At 50.1% G+C, this 21433-nt stretch overlaps 2 protein-coding genes across 2 annotated transcripts; one reads left to right on the top strand and one right to left on the bottom strand.

Annotated features, from left to right (window-relative positions):
• The first annotated feature begins 10508 nt into the window (after positions 1–10508).
• LOC112884127 (hexokinase-5) lies at positions 10509–15126 on the top strand. The gene is made up of 9 exons (XM_025949467.1): positions 10509–10807; positions 11674–11824; positions 11912–12094; positions 12719–12793; positions 12962–13117; positions 13271–13369; positions 13457–13587; positions 14258–14339; positions 14424–15126. The coding sequence occupies exons 1-9, from the start codon at positions 10509–10511 to the stop codon at positions 14769–14771; spliced, it is 1524 nt and encodes a 507-aa protein (XP_025805252.1). The 3' UTR covers positions 14772–15126.
• Positions 15127–15146: 20 nt separating this feature from the next.
• On the bottom strand, positions 15147–18960 carry LOC112884126 (receptor-like protein kinase HSL1). Its single transcript, XM_025949466.1, has 2 exons — positions 16069–18960; positions 15147–15978 (listed from the first exon to the last, which is right to left on the bottom strand). The coding sequence occupies exons 1-2, from the start codon at positions 18764–18766 to the stop codon at positions 15524–15526; spliced, it is 3153 nt and encodes a 1050-aa protein (XP_025805251.1). The 5' UTR covers positions 18767–18960; the 3' UTR covers positions 15147–15523.
• Between the last annotated feature and the right edge of the window lie 2473 nt (positions 18961–21433).

Raw genomic sequence — 21433 nt, 5'->3', positions numbered from 1 at the left:
GCGTACAGGTCGCAGCACGAGACATGGGGCCCAGAGGATCACTGGCTCGCGTCGCGTGCGCCCCCCGGTCGCGCGCAGCCGCGCAGCGATCTGATCCGTGCCCCCAGTCGGTACACTACGCCTGTCGCCCGGCCGGTGATGCGGTGCCCTTTCTCGCCGTCCCGCCGGGGACCGGTGGGATCTCGCTCGGGATTCATGGCGTGGCAGCGCAAGCAGTTACGCCCACGACGCCATGTACGCGAAGAGAAGTAGTGCCTACTACTACAGTACCAACGTACGTTGCTCTGTACGCGCGCGTGGTACCCGCCCCGGCCGGGAAGCACTACGAGGGGCCGCAGAAAGATTGAAGGGCCAACAAGATCACCAGCACGGCTTTTCTTTCGCCAAAAGAAAAAAAAAAGAGGAGCGGAACTGAAGGTGCAGTCAAGGCCGCGATACGATACGATAAAAGCTACGAGATCCCTGCTCTGCCCCTGCCCGGCCCGGCCATAAAGGTCGAGGCAGGCCGGAACGGCACCACGAACACGATCGCCGTCATCAAGTCCCGATCCTGCGCACCCGCTTCGATTTTATTAGAATTAAATTTATATCAGTGATCAATTACTTTGCATTTTTTTAGAAAGATACCTCTTAGTAGATACGTATAATTGTTCAGGAAAGTGCATAAACTTTCGAAGGATATATTCTTTGGACACTCTTTCATCATGTATAAATATGTAATCACACTGTTCAGTCAATCATTTAATAAATTATTTGTTCAATCAATTAATGAATTACTTGTTCATTCTATTTTAGTCTCTACCTTCACTTTTAACACTTCATGAGCACGCTCTTCCCTAAGGGCAGGAGAAGAGAAGAAGAGAAGAATCGGTCCTACCGCATCATGTGTTACCGACGGCACGCTGCCAGTTGCCATCACCGCATGAATATCAGCCACGGCGAGGCTTCATCGTTGCCGGAGTGCCGCTCGCCTCGCCGACAGCCACGCATGCTCAGAATCTCTGAGTTCGGTCACAAACAGACTAGCAGAGAACAGCTATAAGAACGGGAGGCCACCGGCATCCATTGCAAGAACAGAGAGAAAAGCAAGATCGGCGGCCGAACAACAAATTCATCTGCAACAAGAAATAGACGAGAAGAGATGAGGCACCATTCACCAGGTCTCGGCGAGGACGACGAAATCGGCTTCCTTCCAGTTCCAGGCCTCACGTCACGGCGGTGGCAGATCTGCCGGGGAATTCACGCCAGGAACAAAAGCCGCCGCGCCGGCCACTCACTGACCATCGAGAAAACAGGCAGCAAAATCAAATCTTCACGTCGTTCTCTACTTCCCAAGAAGAAATTCGAAAGAACCGCGGCCGCTCGCCAGCGACGACAACGATGGCACACGCTTCTATCACGACCATATTCTTCAACAATCTAGCACCGACTACGAGAAAAATAAGTTGTAGACGCCAGCGGTGATACACTGTGATCTTCCACGACGCGTGCGCTCGCTGCGAAGCCATCGGCATCATCTGCAAGAAGAGGCGAAGTGGGAACAAGACTACAAGAGAAGCGGCATTGCTTCTGCACTCGGCGGCGATGCCTTTGCCGTCGTCAGGTGTCATCAGCGTTCAGCGGGCAGATGCGATTTATCCGTTCTCCTCGCCGTAATCATCCACTTGGATCTTGTTTAGATTGCAAATTTTTACAAGCGGTGATACTGTAGCGCTTTCGTTTGTATTTGACAAATTTTATCTAATCATAGACTAACTAGGCTAAAAAGATTCGTCTCGTGATGTACAATTAAACTGTACAATTAGTTATTTTTTTACATACATTTACTGCTCCATGCATGTGTCTTAAAATTGATGTGATGGAGAAAGAGTGTAAAAAGTTGGAATTTGAAGGGACCTTAGTGTTCTTCACCGGCATTGAGGAATGCTGCGTTGGACACGAACTCACTTGAGTTCAATCTATTTCTTTATATTTCCTGTCACTTCTGCTGTTGCATCGCTAATGGACAACATGCAGGAATGTTTGATGCTATGGCCAACAAGAGAACACGAACTAACACAGTAAAAAGAAAAGAGCCTCGATGACCTTGCATCAATCAAGAATGACGACGCGGAGCATCTACAGCATCATCGGAGGACGAGTCGACGACCGTGGCCTCGAATATAAAACAACAGTGGCCTCGAATATAAAACAACAGTGATAAGGGCATCACCGCGAACATACATTCACACCTACACCAGCATGTACCACGAACCATATCCTCAAACTTTTCTAGCATGATTAACTTATCAAAAATAGACTATGTTGACAATTTCATATTTTTCAAAGCACAGGGACTATTATACTTATTTAATAATTTTATTCCTAACTAAAACATATGAGCATGTTAGACAGAAGAATAAAGTTCTAAACTTTTTCTAAAATATCTATGCAACACGATAACCCTACTGGAGAAGTTTCAACTTTATTGTTTCAGCAGAACAACATTAACAAATAAATCTATTAAAATATGCATCAAACAAGATCTAAACAGAACTACCTTAGAGATTGTTTCTGGCCTTGAAAGTTTTACACAAGACTCAAGGTCAAGAAACTAACCTACTATCCAAAAATCATTCATAGTACTATCTGAAACAGAAGATATATTTATGAGTCATTTATCACGAGATTTAATTTAGATCAAATTTTAGTTCGCAACTGGTCATCTGCGAAAGTTGTAGAGTTCATCAAGAGGATCTCAACAAAATTTAGTTTGCATTTTAAGATTTTTATATAATTTTTAATTGAATTTACAAGTTCACTGTTTGATTTCAAGATTTGAAACTAAGGCTTCGCGGATAGATCTCTAGTTCTTGCAGAAAGGATCCTAGAACTTTTGCAATCAAAGCAAATGGGTCGTTAGGCACTGTTCATGGTGGGGGAAGCTCTGTCCGGCCGAAATCCGGCGAGCTCGCTCGTCGGCGGCGATGGGAAAGGGGTGGATAAGCAGGGGGGGACAAGGGCTACCTTTCGGTGGTCTTGGTTGGGGCTAGGATGGTGGGAGGGTAGTTGGCTGCGGGAACCTTGCTCGCCGGCAGGCAGAGGTGGCGGGCGGCGGTGCTGCGGTGATGCTGGTGAGGGAGCCCGGGCCGGGGAAATTCAGTGGGTCGAGGGGAACCAATCCTGGGGGTTGATGTTGGTGGAGGGAGGTCGGAGGCAGGAGCTTGGCGTGAGGTGGTCGAGTAGTGGCAATGGTGCCGCCGTGCAGAGCTCGTGCGCGAGGCAGGGGAGACCTGGGTATTGCTTTTGTAAGCACGGGATGAGGAGGGGAGAGGGTGGGGCGTCTTGGCGAAGGAGCTGCCACCCATTGGATGGCCGGGGCGGTGGACAAGCACCAGCGAGACGAGCAGAGGCGGTGTCACGGCGCAGACGTCGAGAATCCGACACCACGTGGACACGGCTGGCTGGGTGCCGGAGATTTTGGCATGGGCGAGGGGAAGATGGCGCTGTTGGTTGGGAAGCTGGGCTGTGGTTAGCTTGGCGAGGCGTGGTGGCAGGAATCGCCGACCACCTGGCCGGCGGCCTCTGTTGCTGTTGGAGCAGAGCAGGGGAGGGGAGGGAAGAGAAAGAGAGAAACAAAATAAGCCAATTTTAAATTCAATTTTTCTTAAACTTTTATATAAAAAATCAAAAAACTATGAACACAAAAGTTTTTGAGAATTTATAACCCTACAAATTTGCTTTCAGGCAAAATTTCATTAGAGCCATGGTTTAAAAGTTATTTTAAATTTAAGACAACTAGAATTTGAATTTCTGGTCTTTTTCTACGTTTAAATTTTGAATTTGCAAAAGGCTGTTTAAGTAAATTTGTAAGGCACTAAAATATAAATATATTTTTATACTACATTTATCATAAAAAGTGGAACATGAAGGATTATAAACATAAAAGGAAAAAGTCACATATACACACACATACACATGCATATGCACACACATAATTAAATGCATTGTTTCGATGATTCTTATTTATTATGCATGATGCTATGGTTAAATTTTCTTGCTTAGAATTTTAAATACCTAGGGTATTACACGGCGAGGCCTACATGATCTACATCTACTCACTGGAGATGAGGGGGAAGGCCGAACTGGAGACGAGAAGCCGCTGCGGAGGAGCCAAGAGAGATGCAGAGTCGCAGAGAGCCGGAGAGGCGAGGAGGTGGCTGGGAAAGGGATTAGGATTGGGTGCGTGTGGCGTGGGGAACGGTTGCGAGGGAGAGGGGCAGATTATATATGCCCCCCTCCTAGGCTCCCGACCATTGGGGGCAGGCGGGCCTTAGCCGGGTTGGCCGGTTACCGGCATGCCAGGCCGGGCCGCCCGGCGTGTGGGGTAACGGCCCATACCCGGCATTAGCTAGCGGGCTGAGCTAGCTCGGGCATGTTGGAGGTTGGGCCGGGCCGGGCGAAAAAGTCGTTCTTATAGGCGGGCTGTCGAGCTCCGGGCTTTCTGGACAACTATAAGTGCGTCGTGTTCAATTCAGTTCAGGGAGTGTTTGGTTCCCAAAAGGCACGAGCTAATTATTAAACTAATTGCGGTAGCCTAAAGCTAATTCGCCAGACGAATCTATTAAACTTAATTAATCCATAATTAACATATATTTATTGTAGCAGAGCTAATCATAGATTAATTAGTATTAATAGATTTTATCTTGCGAATTAGTCTTAAAGTTATGCAGTTATTTTTATCACTTCTAATTAGCAATTAAATATTTAATGTGATAGGGTTAAAGTCGAGGGATCCAAACACGCTAACGGGGGGGGGGAGGAGGGGGGCCCTGCGATGCGACGAGCTGTGCAGCGAGCGCCCCCTGCACCGTGCAGGCCATCCGTTTGGTAGAGCGCACGCAGAGGCAGAGCAGACGTGCAGCGCTGCGGCTGCCATGGCCATGCATGCGCGTCGCATGAAGCCATGAGCGGGCGGTGCGGCCGCCGCGCGCGGTAACATTGGAGCCGCATTCAAGACGCATGCAGATAACAGAACGGTACTATTCCTACTAGGCTGCTAGTGTCGGGCTACTACGATGCACGCGCTCACTGTGGTCGGCAGCAAGGCGAAGCAAGCGCTGCACTCGCAACCTTTCCGCGGCGGCGGCAGTGCTCCAGCTCTCCCTGCGGGCGGACGGCGCTTCGTTGCGCCGTTTTTTTTTTCACCACGAAGGGGAAGGTGTAAAAACGAAGGGGCAGCAGTAAGTAGGCAAGCGTAGTTCCGTTCCGTACGCACGCCACGCCACAGGTATCAACAAACGTTGATCCACGCTCGGAGGATTCGATCGATTCGTTGCGACAAGACGGAACCGGGCGGTGGAAGGCCCACTGGGCTGGTGAAAACATGAGATTCATATCCCATCATGTTTCTAACCGACTTGGGCCTGCTCCAGCTTCACGTACGCAGAAATGAAGACGGGGGGCACCCGGCACTACCTGAGCTTAATACGGAGTATAGGCTTGGACCTTCATCACAAATTCGTCACAAGTTTCACACCCAGTGATGATGTATGGCGTGCACGTGTCTTCTTATTACATTTCTTTCTTTTATAAGCACACGTGAAACATGTCGTACTACCTTCGCCTATATTATTTTTTTTCCTTAAAGACGCCAAGGTAAATCACGTACCAGCACACTGAACCTAACAAACAGCTAGGATCTACTTGTGTGGCATTCTAATCCTACTATGTAATCTCGACTCATTGAAGTTAAAGCTATGGACGGATTGACCGCGATTTATTAACCGCGTAGTGTAGTATCCAGGATAGTTCATCAGGTGGGGAGGGATAGACAGTTTCAACGTATTTGGTAATATTACATAATTCTCCTCTGGCGGCCGGGTACAACCGTACAAGAGAAATTGCCAGAAGCAGCAAAAGGCCCCACCACCAGCACATGCAAGCATGCTTGCTCAACTAGCTAGCAATCTGCTCCTCGTCCTCCTCGGTGGGCAGCTGGTGGCGGCAGAGAGGGCAGACGACGCTACGGCGGAGCCACTCAGAGATGCAGTGTTGGTGGCATCGCCCGGAGCTTCTCGTCGGCGCGGAAGTCCTGCAGGCACACGGCGTACTGCTCCCCCTCGCGAGGTGTCACCTCCTGCAGGCCGAGGATGGCCTCGCTGGTGGCGGCGACGCGAGCACGCTTGCTGCGGCGTGGGAGGTAAGCATAGTCCTCCTCGAAAAAAACCGGTGCCGGCGGCTAGATCTTCACCGAACATGTACACAGGCATCTGCAGCATCGGCGAGACGGAGCCCCCCGGGCCAAGGAAAATCAGGAGCCCATAGCCTGGCCTGCGGGAAGCAGCAGCAGCATTCATCTGCTGCATCAAATCCTCAGCATTCATCTGCTGCATCACATGAGGATTCGGCAGCAGCATTTATGAGAAGAACGAAACCACGGCACAGATCAAACGGATCGATATGATCAATAGCCCACCTGTGTATTCTCCATGTATATATAGGTGGCGGAGGCGGAATCGGAGTCGGATCGGAGACGTGTATTCGGCGGCGGCGGCGGCTTGGCTTTCGGTTCCGAGCGAGACGACGACAGCCAGTCTGGGACGGGCGTCAGTTGAGCGAGCAACAAGCTCGGCCGGCCTCCCTGACGACAGCCAGAAGCCCATAAGTTAGTTGCTGAATGGGCTTGGCCGTGCGTTAGTTGGGCTAAGTGGGCCAGGAACAGAAAAGAGCAGCCCAGGCCTCTCTCTCCTTGTCAATCGATTCTTGCCTAGTCCAGGTACAGCAGCTCCTTGCAGGGTAGGGCTGGACGACGAGCTCAAAACTAGCGAGCTGGCTCGGCTCGGTTGTTGTTCGGCTCAATTTGACTCGGCTGGATGGATTTTTAACGAGCCGAACAGCTGTTTTTCTCGTTGTGTTAACGAGTAGGCTCGAGCCAGCTCGCAAGCTGCTCACGAGCTAACCAAGTTGGAGGGGCCAAGGAAGCCGAGCCGAAACGACTCAATCCGCCCGGCTTTCAAAGTACCATCTGTCTAAAGTTTTTGGTTAAAATTTATGTATTGGCTCTTTTTCTATAATTTTGTCATTATATCATTGAAGTCTAATAATTAGAACAAATATAATTAGAAAACTATTTCGGTTGCGGTTTGCACATGCTCCATGCGTGGTGCATTTTGGAAGTTTGAAACTTTATAATTGATATACCTTTTATATTTCACCTATCTCAAGGTAGTAATCCCTTATTTTTTATTTGGCTCGCGAGCCTAACGAGCTGGCTCGAGCTATTAACGAGCCTAGCTGAGCCGCTATTTTTGCTCATTTTATTAATAAGCCGAGATGAGCTGACTCGTTAGGCTAGCGAGCTAGACCAAGCTGAACCGAGCCAAACCGCCGGCTCGGGATCCAGCCCTATCTGCAGGGCACCCTGCCGGCCTTACATACATGCAAATCCTTCCTCTGCTTCTACTCCAAAGAAAGATGCGGCTCCTCTCTTTCTTCCTCCAAGATCCAAATCCATCCGAGCGGTAGAGCAATGAGAGCACCGCACAACATGATCATTAAGAAATAGAGAGTACCCCAGTTACATGGTATGTATGCTATGAAATTACGACACTGTAGCTATAGTGAAAAAGGTTACCTTGTCTGCTGCTTGCTTTTGTTCTCTAATAATATCATCTTCTTTATTTCAGTTGTTAAGTCAAAATGGCTGTCAACTATGGGTGTTTTATGTGACCTAAAATTCCTGCCAACTGTCTGTAGGAGTACTATATCAATAAAATGACAGATGATTCAGAACACACCAATACATGCAACTACAGAAATGTTGCATTGCGTGCTCAGCACAAAATACTACTAATAGCCGGCAGTTTACGGTTCCCAAGTATTCTATCAAGCACATGTCACAGCATGTCTGAAAGCACTCACAGGAACGGAAACATAGTTATAACGAGGAGTATACCTACGCTGTTTGGAAGACAACACTAAAAATAAATGCTTAGAGCATCTCCAACAGATTACTTATCTCTCGTATCCTGTATATTTTCTCTCTCCATTACTAATAACATTTTTTATATTTTTGATAGTGAGTGCCATAGCAGATTACTCAACAAATAGGAAGATAGGATGCTGAAAATAATCTCCCTACATTTGAGCAAGAGGGAGGTGTGTTTTGGCGACCATCAATTTTTTTTTATATTAACGATGGAATTGGTAATCTGCTGGAGCATATCCTATTACCAAAATCTATTAAAAAATATTTTTTTATTAGAAAGAGAAATAAGTAATCTGTTTAAAATTAGATTGAAATATACGGGGTGTCTAACCTGCATGTATGATGAGGGAAAAGTAAACCATTGGATATATAAGAGTATATATTGGTATAGAACATGCAGCAATTTTTCAATCTATTGAATAAAATGTAGGCCAAATCGATTTTTCCAATCAACAAAATGCTATGTCCAAGCCACTTTCAAATTATGCAAGATACAATTCTTCCTTTTTGTTTCATTTTTTCTTCTCTATTCATTCCGTGTCAATCTTTTCTTCTTTTTTATTTCTAATTCCCTATCGATGCGTTGTCATGTCTCTACTCCTGCACTTATCCGCTAAGAAAAATTTGTAGAAAAAACTTTTCTAGATTTATAGTATTTGCTATATATTTAGATATAATATATATATATTTAGACACGTAGCAAAATATATGAATCTAGAAATACTAAAATGACCTACATTTTGAACTGGAGAGAGTATGTATAGTATAATAAATTAGTATGTATTTAGTTTGGAGATGCGTCATGTCCATCCCTATTTTTTAGTTAGGTTCAACCTACTAGTGTTTGGTAGAGAGATTGGATCCAACCTAATTTTTTATTTGGTTCAAGGAACATGAATCCAGGTTGAGATGACCGTTTTCACACCGTTAGTACGTGGAACCCGCATGTCAATATCTCACCATAAGCATGTGGAACCCGCATATCAATATCTCATGTAGTCATTCTCGTCTTCTTCCTCCGCTCTTCCTTCTTCAGGAAACGCATCTGTCCTTGCCCGCCATGCGCCGCCGGCCTGCGCGCCAAGGCTCCGCCGCCTGCCACGTGCCCCCGGACTGCCCCGGCCTATGCTGGCTGAGCTGCACACTCGTCGCGCTCATGCATCTCGGCCTCCTCTCCTCACTCCACGCCGTCCCCGCTGGCAGCCGCATGACGATGCATTATTGCAAGGGGATAGTACTGCGCCGGCTGGATATGGCCGTGGTGAGCGGCAAGCCACCAAGTCGACGAGACGTGCACATGTTCTGTCCGTGCTAGGGAGCGTGCGGCAAAATCCACTTCTGAGGCTCGCAGCGCATCGCACAGCGCCGCCACGGACCTCGCCCCGCCCGCTGCTCCCCCCGCGCCCCTGCTCGCCCCGCCCACTCGCGGCCAGCAACTGCTCCCCGTGCCCCTGCTCGCGCCGCCCGCCCGTACTGCCCGCTCGCTTGCGTTGACGGAAGAAGACGGGGACGAAGTGGGTTAGAATGGTCCCTTCCGTTTTGATGGGATCATCCCAACCCGCAACCATATAATTCTCATCTGAATTTATCCCAACCTATATAAAATTGCAACCAAATTCGAAGTGGATCGAATCTATCCCAACCCACTTCGACCCATAATCAAACACATGGATAGGGAATCTGAAAAAAAGTCACCGTATATGTCAACCTCAGAGAGCTGCACGGTGTGGTGTCGGTGGTGGACGATACTAGGCTTCCCGTTTCCCCGTGAGCGATCGTTCGAGAGGTGAAAGAGGAGCTGTTCCACCTCCGCGGACAGTTGCTGGCGGTTGACCCTGCAACTGCCGCTCGGATGGCTCCGTCCTGCACGAATCTCCGAGAGGCCCGCGAGACATCCCGTCCTCAGGTCAGGTCAGGAATCTCCGCTGGGCCCGGGCCCGGCAGTCCACGTGGGATGAGCTCCCCGCTTTCAATGCCCGTATCCCTATCTAATTACGTTCCGATTTGGGATCCGCGGCCAAACGCAACCTCCACTTCTCTCGCTGGAGCGTGGGCCTCTGCTCACTGGGACCACACGTCAGTTCCCACTGGCTAGCACGACAGTTCACCCGATTTGTTTGGTGAGACATTTCTTGCGGGAACAAACGCTTATCTGTTTCCATCCTCAAACTAATCTCGTACCCATACGGTAATTAGCACATATCCTCTCGTCCCGGAAGCTATATTACCAGCCAGGCCCCCCAGATCCGTTTACCCCACGCTCCGATCCGGCCCGTCCAGCCCGACCACGGAGGCATCCCAGCCGTCCGAACCCGAGGGTGGACCCGTGAAATGCGGAATGCCGAGGGGTGGTTGGCTACCGGTTAAAACGCCCGTGCCAGTGGCTCCCCGTCCTCCTCTTCTCCTACGCGGCCGGGGCAGGACGGGAAAGGTGATCCACTGGTGTTTGGCCCTCGGATCCGGAACGCGGAGCTACTGCGGCGCTCGGATCGGTCGCTGTGAGGGCGCGGGCGCGAGGTAGGGACCGGGATCGGCAGTGATGGGGAAGGCCGCGGCGGTGGGCACGGCGGTGGTGGTGTGCGCGGCCGTCGGGGTGGCGGTCGTGGTGGCGCGCAGGCGGCGCCGGCGGGAGGCCGAGCTGCAGGGGTCCGCAGAGGCGGATAGGAAGAGGCGGGCGGCCGCCGTGATCGAGGAGGTGGAGCGCAGCCTCTCCACGCCCACCGCGCTGCTGCGGAGCATCGCGGACGCCATGGTGTCTGAGATGGAGCGCGGCCTGCGCGGGGACATCCACTCGCAGCTTAAGATGCTCATCAGCTACGTCGACAACCTCCCCACCGGGTAAAGGCTACGCTTCCGATCTGATCTCGCTTCTCCTTTCATTCCCTTTGGGCTGTGATCTGGGCTGTGAGCTTTGTGATCCGAGAGATGCCCGGCTTCTCGGGGAAAGGTCGCATACGGACGTGATCTGCACGTGCGTTCCTGATCGCGTAAGTATGGGATTTTCTATTGTTTTGCTTAGAATGGACTGATTTTTGATAAGTTGGGTGGAGATCTACGAATTTGTTGTGATTTTTATGGGGAGGTTGCGCCTGTCGTGATTAAGCGGCATTGGGAGTACTCCACTCCTACCTTATCTTCCTTTGGTTCTCCATGACTCATGGGCTAAAATGGGTATTATCGTTGTTGCATGAGCTTTCGATGTCTGTTACATCGTAGATCGCGTGCAGCGAGCTAGCTATAGCCCTGCTGTTACAGAAATCCATGAGAATGGCACCGATTTTGCAGGCATTCTGACGAGCTCTGGATGGTGTTTGCAATGCAATTCTCGGCGTTGACGCTTAACTGTTAATTTATGGCACATATTTTTATTACATTTACTCCCACTCCGACTGTAATTATTCTGTAGAAATGTGAATATGTGGCCGTCTGCCTTGTTATTTCTTTTAGCAGTTTGACCAATTTTTATATCCACTAACTGAACTTATCTGGTGCATTAAATTGGTAGAATCATGGTGCTCTTAAGAAGCAATATCTGTATTCTGTAGTTAAATTGTCACAATGATGTTCAGTAAAATGAGGGTTATTAAATGTAATGATTCTTTCACCACAGTTTGTTTTAGGCAATCCACTCATGAGTGAAGAATATTAACCCCAACACTTGTGCTGCACTTCATCCATTAATCATCTGGGTCTTGCTTCTGCAGGGATGAACATGGGCTGTATTATGCACTGGATCTTGGAGGCACAAACTTCCGTGTGCTGCGAGTCCAGCTAGGAGGAAGGGAGAAACGTGTTGTCAAACAACAGTATGAGGAGGTTTCCATTCCACCACATCTGATGGTCGGGTCTTCCATGGTGAGTATCGATGTTCTGCTTTTATTTTCTCAAGTTGTACGTGTTTTCAATGCTGTTCCCCTTATGTATCTTGAATTGTTGATACAGGAACTATTCGATTTTATTGCTGCTGCATTGGCCAAATTTGTTGATACTGAAGGTGAAGATTTCCATCTCCCAGAGGGTAGGCAGAGAGAACTTGGTTTCACCTTTTCCTTCCCAGTGAACCAAATATCAATATCGTCAGGAACACTCATCAAGTGGACAAAAGGATTTTCTGTCAACGGCACGGTAAAATACTTTAACATAACCCCATCAATTGAACTCCTTTCTGTAGTTCAGGAAGCTGGGATTGAAGCGAAATTTCTTGATAGTACATGAGTTTCTGTCAAATATTCCCTGTCAGACCCAATTTAAAGGCTACACATGTATCTTTGTGTATACTATCAGGTTATAGTGCTTCAAGTCATTACCATGTATTGGCCTTCCACAAAGACATGACATGTAGTTTTTCCTACATTTTTTTTTCTAGTATAGAATTTGGTTTGATATAAAGTGTGGAGATTCTGGCATTTCCTCGTTTCTTCAGGGACAAGCTCTCAGTTACACTACAATTTTGTAGCAGTTATGTCAGTTTGAATTTTGATTGTTGTCTTTGTGTTAATGTGATTCATGTAGAATTACTTACCCTTAAACAAAGTTACCTGCTCGGCTCTTTTGTTTTCCATATTAAAGATTATGATCAAACAAATTGTTTATCTCAAAGTAATTCAGGTTATCTTCGTTGGAAGCACATTTCTTAGACTCTATTAGAATACCATGTCTGTCTGTTGAATGATGTCTATGTTGGTTGTCAAGTGTTCTATAATAAAAAACAATTTTTCTTATTCGGGTAATTGATTTCCCCGGAATCAGGTTGGTGCAGATGTTGTATCTGAGTTGAGCAAGGCCATGGAGAGGCAGGGGCTAGATATGAAAGTTACGGCGTTGGTAAGTAACTATCAGTTTTATTCAAATTTGCACAGTATTGAAAACACTGTCAGTTTCTTCATATGGTAAATGCCTCAAGTAAGTCTATTTCAGATTTTTTTTTATGTTGACATAATGCAAAATGGTTAAATATCTCCAATATTTAGACTGAGTATTGATATTTTGTAGGTTAATGATACAGTTGGCACATTGGCCGGTGGGAGATATATGGATAACGATGTAGTTGCAGCTGTAATATTGGGCACTGGTACAAATGCAGCATATGTGGAGCACGCAAATGCAATTCCTAAATGGACTGGTTTACTGCCTAAATCTGGGAACATGGTTAGTGCTCGAACTCCTTATTAGTTATTAATGGGAATAACAAAGTTATGGAACCATTGTATGGTCTTACGCAGTTAGCACTATATTTTCGCTGTTGTAGAATTCAGTCCACATGAGAAATGTGTAACCTTGAAATCATTCTGGGTGCTTTAGGTAATTAATACGGAATGGGGGAGCTTCAAATCCGACAAGCTTCCTCTTTCAGAATACGATAAAGCCATGGACTTTGAAAGTTTGAACCCTGGAGAACAGGTATTGTCACCGTGGTTGTTTAATTTTTTTTTTCTTTAGGTGAACTGCATGAGTATATGTGGATAACTTGTGTACGCCTTCCTACAGATATACGAAAAAATGATTTCTGGCATGTATCTAGGAGAGATTGTGCGAAGAATTTTACTGAAGTTGGCACATGATGCTTCTCTATTTGGGGATGTTGTTCCATCTAAGCTGGAGCAGCCATTTGTACTGAGGTATGCTTTCTTGATCTATTGTCACCGAGCTGTTCATGCCTGTTTGCTGGTATGGCAAAGTCGTTTCTTCTTCTTCTTTCATTGGCTACCCAGCTGGTTAGAAGTTTCCTCGACTTCCATGATCATCTACATTGAATGTTAGCACATCTGACATCAAGAGTTTGATGTCTTTTCCCATGATAGTTTTTAGTTTGTGGCAATAAAGTCGTACATGAATAGACAGGGAAGTTGCGTGTCTTATAAAGTTACATGTCACATCAATAAGTAATCCAAAGAAGGTGACATCTCAGAATATTTTTGGTCAACTCTCTGTTTCGTTTCAAGTGGTTGCAGTTCTAAAATTAGTCTCTGATACACTGTAAATATTGACTAACTAGCTGGATGGCATGAGAAGTTGTGTGTTGCTTCATTGATATTTTTATATTGTATTTGAAGGCTAATAATTTATTTGTGTGGGACAAAAAACAAACACCTTGGAACTCCTAATTTGATAGATAAATGGTATGTGCTGTATAGTTTATTTGCGACATGATGAAGTTGAAGTCCCCATGCCAATACTAATATAGTCTTGACATTTCTCCTGTTCTATATTATGTTTAGTAAGTTAGACTTCTGAATATTATGTTTTTATAGAACGATTTTTATGAATACATTAATTGTGGTATCACAGGACACCAGATATGTCAGCCATGCATCATGACTCCTCACATGACCTCAAAATTCTGGGAGCTAAGCTGAAGGATATTGTTGGGGTATTACTTGTTTGTGCCAATTTGGTTATCACAAAGATTTAGTGACTATTGATCACTTATGACATATTTTAATCTCATGTTTAGGTTGCGGATACTTCCCTGGAAGTAAGATATATTACTCGACACATCTGCGACCTTGTTGCTGAGCGTGGGGCACGCTTAGCCGCTGCTGGTATATATAGCATCCTGAAGAAGATAGGCCGGGACAAAGTACCAAGCAATGGCAGTAAAATGCCGAGGACCGTCATTGCTTTGGATGGTGGGCTGTATGAACATTACAAAAAGTTCAGCAGTTGTGTAGAAACTACTCTTACAGACTTGCTCGGTGAAGAGGCCTCATCCTCCGTGGTTGCCAAGCTGGCCAACGATGGCTCTGGCATTGGAGCAGCTCTTCTTGCAGCCTCACACTCCCAATATGCCGATGTCGACTAGTCTTGAAATCAAGCATGGATCAAACTTTTGAGTGTAGTTTCTCATTTTTTTCCTTTTTCCCTTCAAACATTCCTTATATTCCGGGCTCTCCTCGGGGAAATTTTCAGCTTCCTTTCTTGGCTATTCTGGATGCACCCAAGTTCTCTGCAGCGGGATATAGCTAGTATAGAACCGATGAGTTTGGAGGTTCTCTGATGGCATAAATGTTTGGACGGCAGGAGCATAGAATTGGAGGTTGAACAATGCCATTCATGTTCTGCCCATTTTTTCCCCTTGTATGGTGTTGTAAACCAATCAAAAATTTTAACCTTTTTTGTGTTGGCAATAAAGAGGAGGACACGAACGAATTTAACCATGTGTTCTCTTCAATGCTTCCTCAAATATATATCACTGAATTTAGTTTCATGGCTTCAAAAATTATATGGTTGCAGTTACAGTACATATACACACACCTATAAGATGGAACTGCCACTGTTGCATTGTCTGTCCATCAGTGTTGTTGCAGGAAGTGGTGCTGAGGTTAGCTACTGAACTGTGACTATCCTTGCTCTGCTCTTCTAAGACTCGGAAATCTTAGGGGCCGCCCAGTCGGCCGCAACCAAAAGAAGTGGTATAGTGAGCTGCGACCATCCTTTACTTGCTTGGATCACCTAGCACTGCACAAGGCTGGCTGCTACCGTACCGTCCTAGATCCTAACCTCAGTAGGAGGTCAGGGTTCCTACAGACATTGATTTACCCATTCTGCTTTTCTTCAGACGTTGCAGTCGAAACCGCCCTTCCCGCCATCGTCGCTCACTTTGGTATCGGAGAGCTGTTTCCGGCGGCTGCCTCCTCGCACCTGTAGTAGCGGGGCGGCGTCGTGGTCGGCGACCTTCTCGTCGGCGGTCTTCCGGTGCGCCTGCTCGCAGCGCTGCAGTATCTGCAGCACGTCCTTCATCGTCGGCCGCGTGGACGGCTGGCGGCCGGTACATATAATCCCGAGCTTGAAGACGGCCTCGACGTCGTCACCGTACCCGGCGTCCCTGATGCTCTTGTCCGCGGCGTCGGCGATGCTTTTACCGGCCTGCAGGTGCCGCCACGCCCAGTCGGCCAGGGAGCCGTGCTCGCCGCCGTCGTTGGCCTCCCTGCCGGTGGTCAGCTCCAAGAGGACAACCCCGAAGCTGTACACGTCGACCTTCTCGTTCACCTTCCTCGTGTACGCGCACTCTGCACAGAGGAACGTGACAAAAATTAAGTCGATGTGCCGCTAGAAATTGGCATCTAGGATCAGCAAGACGATCACGACGAGGCACGTACCGGGAGCCATGTAACCGAACGATCCGGCGACGGCGGTCACCGTATCAGCTCTGCCGGCCTCGACCAGCATCCTTGCGAGGCCGAAGTCGGCGACCTTGGCGTTGAGCTCCGAGTCGAGCAGGATGTTGCTGCACTTGACGTCCCGGTGCACGATCGGCGGCGAGCACTCCTGGTGCATGTAGTACAGCCCGCGCGCGGCGCCGACGGCCACCTTGACCCTCGTCGGCCAGTCCAGCGGCGCCCGCCGGACCGACGGGGACCTCGCCATCGTGCCCCTGGCCAACCATTTGTGGCCGTGCAGCCACTTGTCCAGGCTGCCGTTGTCCATGAACTCGTAGACGAGGAGCTTGGTTTCCGCGCGGGAGAGGCAGCATAGAAGCTTCACGATGTTGCTGTGCCGGATGTGGCCGAGGACGTCCACCTCCGACGCGAACGCGCGCTCCAGGCTCCTGTCCAGCTTCGCGCCGGTCCAGATGCGCTTCACGGCCACGGTGCCCCCCGTGCCGCCGCTGCTCCGGCTGGTGTATGTGACGCGGTACACGCGGCCCGAGCCGCCCTTGCCGACGAGGTTCTCGTCGGCGAGCCCGCGCACCACGGAGGTCTCGCCGAAGTCCAGGGGATGGAAAGGGGTGAGCTTCCAGGGCTCCTCGGCCTGCGCGAGCCGCCGCTTCCGCCTCCTGATGTCGCGGACGACGAAGACGGCAAGCGCCGCGATGACGACGATGAGCGCGACGCCCGCGGCGAAGAGGCCCGCGCGGAGACGCGGCGAGACATGGTCGGTTGGCCGGGCCGCGCACGAGCGCACGCCCTTGAGGTTCCCAACCAACGATGCGGCGGCGCAGAGCCCCGGGTTGCGCAAAAAGCTTTGGTCGTTGGCGGGGTTGGCCAGCGCCGCCGGGATCTCGCCGGTGAGCTGGTTGGACGACAAGTTAAGCTGGCTAGACCTCAGCGATCCCAGAGACGGCGGTATGGCACCGGAAAGCTGGTTCGACGAAAGGTCCAGCACGTTGAGCACCGGTATGGAGCTCAATCCTGCCGGAATCTCGCCGGTGAGCTGGTTATGGCTGAGGTTCATCTGCGCGACGCCAGTGAGCGACGCAATGCTCTCTGGGATTGGCCCAGAGAGCTGGTTCGCCGACAGGTCCAGCTCCTGCAGCAGTGGCATCCCATCGGGCGCGGCAAGCCCCGCCGGTATTTCACCGGAGAACAAGTTGTTGCTGGCGTGGAACCTCAGGAGACGAGTGGCCAATGCCGGAATCCGTCCGGTGAATCGGTTGTTGTCGATGTATATGCTCGTCGTGTTCCAATACAGCTTCTCCGGCAGGCTTCCGCTCAGCTGCCCATTGTTTTGCAGAGACAAGGTCAGAAGCTTCGGCACCGTCCACAGAGCGGCCGGCACCTCGCCGGACAACTCGTTATCTTGGAGCTGGAGAAATATGAGAGCAGAGCAGCTGGCGAGACCGGTCGGGATCGAACCGTTCAGCCGGTTACCGGAGGCGGTGAGCACCCACAACTGTTGGTGGCTGCAAATCCCCTCCGGTATCGGCCCGACAAAGTAGTTGCTGTCGATCTGGATGTCTCTTAGCAGCGGCGTCTCCTTCCCGAGCTCCGCCGGGAGCTCTCCGCTGAGGTAGTTGTCCCACAGCCACAGGAACACCAAGGATGGCAGCCGGGCAATGCTCGGCGGTATCCCGCCGGTGAGATTGTTCTGTTGCAAGTTCAAGAGCTTTAGTTGCAGCAAGCTCCCGAAACTTTCTGGGATGGTTCCGATCAGCTGGTTCATCGACAGGTCAACCTCTATCAAACTTGCTGCTCCAATCGGGCCGTTGATGGTGATCTCGCCGGAGAGGAGGTTGGTGTAAAGATACAAGTACTGCAGCTTCCGGAGGTTCCAAATGCCGGGCGGGATGTTGCCGGTGAATCTGTTTGTGGACAGGTCGAACCACTCCATCTCCGTCATCCGCGTGACGTAAGTCGGGAACTCGCCGCCGAGGCTGCAGTTCGCCAGCCAGACGGTCGTCAGCTTCTTCAGGTTCTTGAACGACTCCGGCAGCGTGCCGGCACCGAAGAGATTATTCTCGAGCTTGATCGTCTCAAGGTTAACCAGCTCACCGAGCTCCGGCGGGATCGTGCCGGTGAGCTCGTTTCCGTTGAGGGCGAGGTACGTCAGGTTCGTGAGCTTGGACAGCGCCGCCGGAATCGCGCCGGTGAAGTTGTTGTGGTCCAGGGCGAGGTAGGTGAGGCTGCCCCCGAGCCGGCCGATGTCGGCCGGGAGCTCCCCGGCGAGCCGGTTGTTGGAGAGGTCGACGCGCGCGATGGCGGCGCAGTTGTAGAGGGACGCCGGGAAGCCGCCGCCGACGCTGGTGTTGGAGAGGTCGAGCACCGTGAGGCCCGCGAGCCCGCCGATGTCGTCGGGCAGCACGGCGCCCGCCAGCGTCACGTTGGGGAGCGCCAGCGACGCGACCCGCCCCGCCGCGTCGCAGGCCACGTAGGTCCAGTTGCAGTGCGAGGCCCCCACCGCGGCGCCCCACGAGGCGAGCGCCTCCGGGTCGCCCCACGCCCGCTTGATCCGGAGCAGCAGCGCCGCCTCGTCGGCCTGCTGCGCCGCGGCGTGGCGCGGGAGGAGGCACGCCAACGCCAAGGCGAGCGCCAGGGGCAGGGCGCGGAGGCAGGCGTGGCCGCGTCGCCCGGGTGCCATGGTCTCGGCGTGGCTTTTGGGGGGCTCTGGTTCCGCGGGGTTTCCCGCCGCCGCCGCCGCCGACCGCGCGTGCGTTCAGTTTGCCCGGCGGGTGCGCTGGTGGTGGTGGCCTGCCATCCTGGGCCGTGTGAACCCTGGAGCGGGCGCGGGCGCGTTGTTATGTAGCAGTGGGAACGGTGGCGCCGGGCCCTTTTGCGTTATCCCTGTTAATTATCCTGTCGTTTTGGGGGAAATCGGTGGGTGATGGTTGCTTGGAAGCTTCAGAGTTCGGCTCCGCTGGTGTCATCATGTGGTACTGGCGGTTGCGAGCTGTTTCCTTCCCGGGTTTGGAGTTTGGACGGGTCAAATTTTAGCTTAGTTTGAAAGGGACATGTCCGGGAATGATTTTATTCGATGTGGCGGCTAAATTACGGACCAAACTTAGCTACGTGGCCTTGTGGCAACTTTCAAGTACCGTGTACTGTTTGATAAACATCGTTGATTTTTTGGTGATCTTGAGTACGATATGCTCTTGCTCTTTGAGCTATACTACTGTAAGAAAAGGAGGGCGTGGCGGCTCGCTGCCTGTCTGAAAGCGGAGTGGTCAAACTATTCCGCTGCAGCTAGGTGGTGGTCGATCACTTGCGACAACGAAGGATGGTCTGAAACTCAAACGATCATGCAGGTAGCTGTCAGTCCAATCAGCGTTGCAAATTCCTCGTGCCAATTTTCTAGTTGGCTCACTCACTGGTAAAATTGTCCTCAGCACGTGTCAAATCGAGTCGTTGTCAAGCTACCGCCGCAGAGATTGGACATTTGCACCCACTGTGAGTGGGCCTCCCACGTCAGCCCCACCTGGTCGGTCCGGCCAAAGCGAGTCAAACGGGAAAGTCCAAGATAAGATCGCGGCGGGCCCCCATGTTTGGTTGTCTGACACTTTGACTGGGCATACTACACGGTCGGTCGTCGACAAACAGAAAGCGAAAATCGAACGGACCGCACACATACCACACGTGCTTCATGGCAAATACATGCGTACTAGCATTCACGATCGATCACTTTCTCCAGTTCTTTTATTGGCCGGGCACCTTTCCTGGCTGGACTCGAGGCGATTGTGCCCTTAGGTTCAGGTCGATGTTCACCGTGGCGGTCCTGGCGGATCAAACAATTCCGAGAACAAGGAATCGAGTACGTACCGAGATATGCTTACAGTTTCTGTGCAGCTCTCCTGTTCTCATCTTCTAGAAGTCGACACAAAGTGTGTAGGACGGCGGCGCAGCGGCGGAATAGTTTTCCACGCCGATTAACTGCCCCGCTTCTAGAACGCTACCACCAAATGATTGATCGATCGCTGGCGCCCATTGACTGGTCTCCCTCCCACAGAGATGGCCAAGTGCCGATCCCACCAGACGTCCCGTGATCCGGAGGTGAGCTGGTGGTGCAGGAGGGTAGGGTAGGGAAGGAAAGGGGTGGGAAGCGTCGCCGCGCAACGTCAGGTGCCGAAGAAAATTTCCAAGGCGGGCTCGCCTTTGCTGACCATCACGAGGTCGCCGTGCGTGGACCGGCTTCGCAGAGCTATACTGGCTTTCCACGGGAACAAAAAGGTCTCATCACTAGCTAGCGCCCGCTGTTCTCAGCGCACCTACCAACTCTGCGTCTCTGCCTTGTTCTCGATCGCAACTGAACTGACTGTACAGGCTGCCACGCCTTCTTGGCCTGTGAGCTACTGTATTTGGGGTCAAAATTTTCAGCATGGAACAGTCTCTGAACCATGTCTCTGTCTCTCTGATAACACTTATTATGCAGCAATGGCCACCACTGGTATGGTTTGCAGCAATACACACTAAATTTCTGCACCGCAGAAGCAAGTAAATGCGGTTTCACAGCGAATCCGACAATCCTGACCATTCTTTTGTTCTATCTTTCTGGAAAGCGACAAAGCGGTATGGAAATATGGTGCCAGTGCCAGTGCAAGTCCACACTGTCCATCCATTCCATGGACTGAAAAGTTAATTTGCTTCGAGAGACGAAGAGGAAGAGTACATCTCTCTCTCTCTCTCTCTCTCTCTCTCTCTCTCTCTCTCTCTCTCTCTCTCTCTCTCTCTCTCTCTCTCGTTAGATTGCAGAAGTGAAGAGACAGCCACCCGCACGCACGCACGACGGCGCGAGGCTACACAGAGGAGAGGTACGAGTACGTCCACGAATCGATCTGTCCACCTCAAGCGTCAAGCTGCCGTATTCTCTGGCGTCTAGAAGGATAGCGGACAGGATGTCGAGATGGGACGCACTTCGGATAAGGGACCATGGCTGAAAAAAAAAACAGACAGCTTCTAGAATGCAAACCTCTACTGAGTAATTCTGTAACGAACTGATTTCCGCGCAAACTGAGCTTTAAGCTTGTGCTTAGTCTCTGGTTTTAGTCCAAAGGTCTATGAAACATTGTCGCCATCTAGAAGCTTTGCAGTATAGCAACCTAACTGCAAAAGGAGAAAAACTAGAACACCGTAAGGAGTCATCAAAATTTGATATTAATATCATTGTGTGATTTTCACTCAGGACGTCAAGAGGCCGTCACCACCGCAGCAATTGATGACCTTTTGCCGCTAATTTTACATTTTTACCCAATATACTTTACTCTTTGTAAAAAAGGGGTCGTGGATAGCAGTCGAGCTTCGGAGGTCTACCGGG

This window comes from Panicum hallii, chromosome 3, assembly GCF_002211085.1.
Source record: "Panicum hallii strain FIL2 chromosome 3, PHallii_v3.1, whole genome shotgun sequence".
NCBI lineage: Eukaryota > Viridiplantae > Streptophyta > Magnoliopsida > Poales > Poaceae > Panicum > Panicum hallii.
This window is presented reverse-complemented; position numbering and strand designations above follow the sequence as displayed.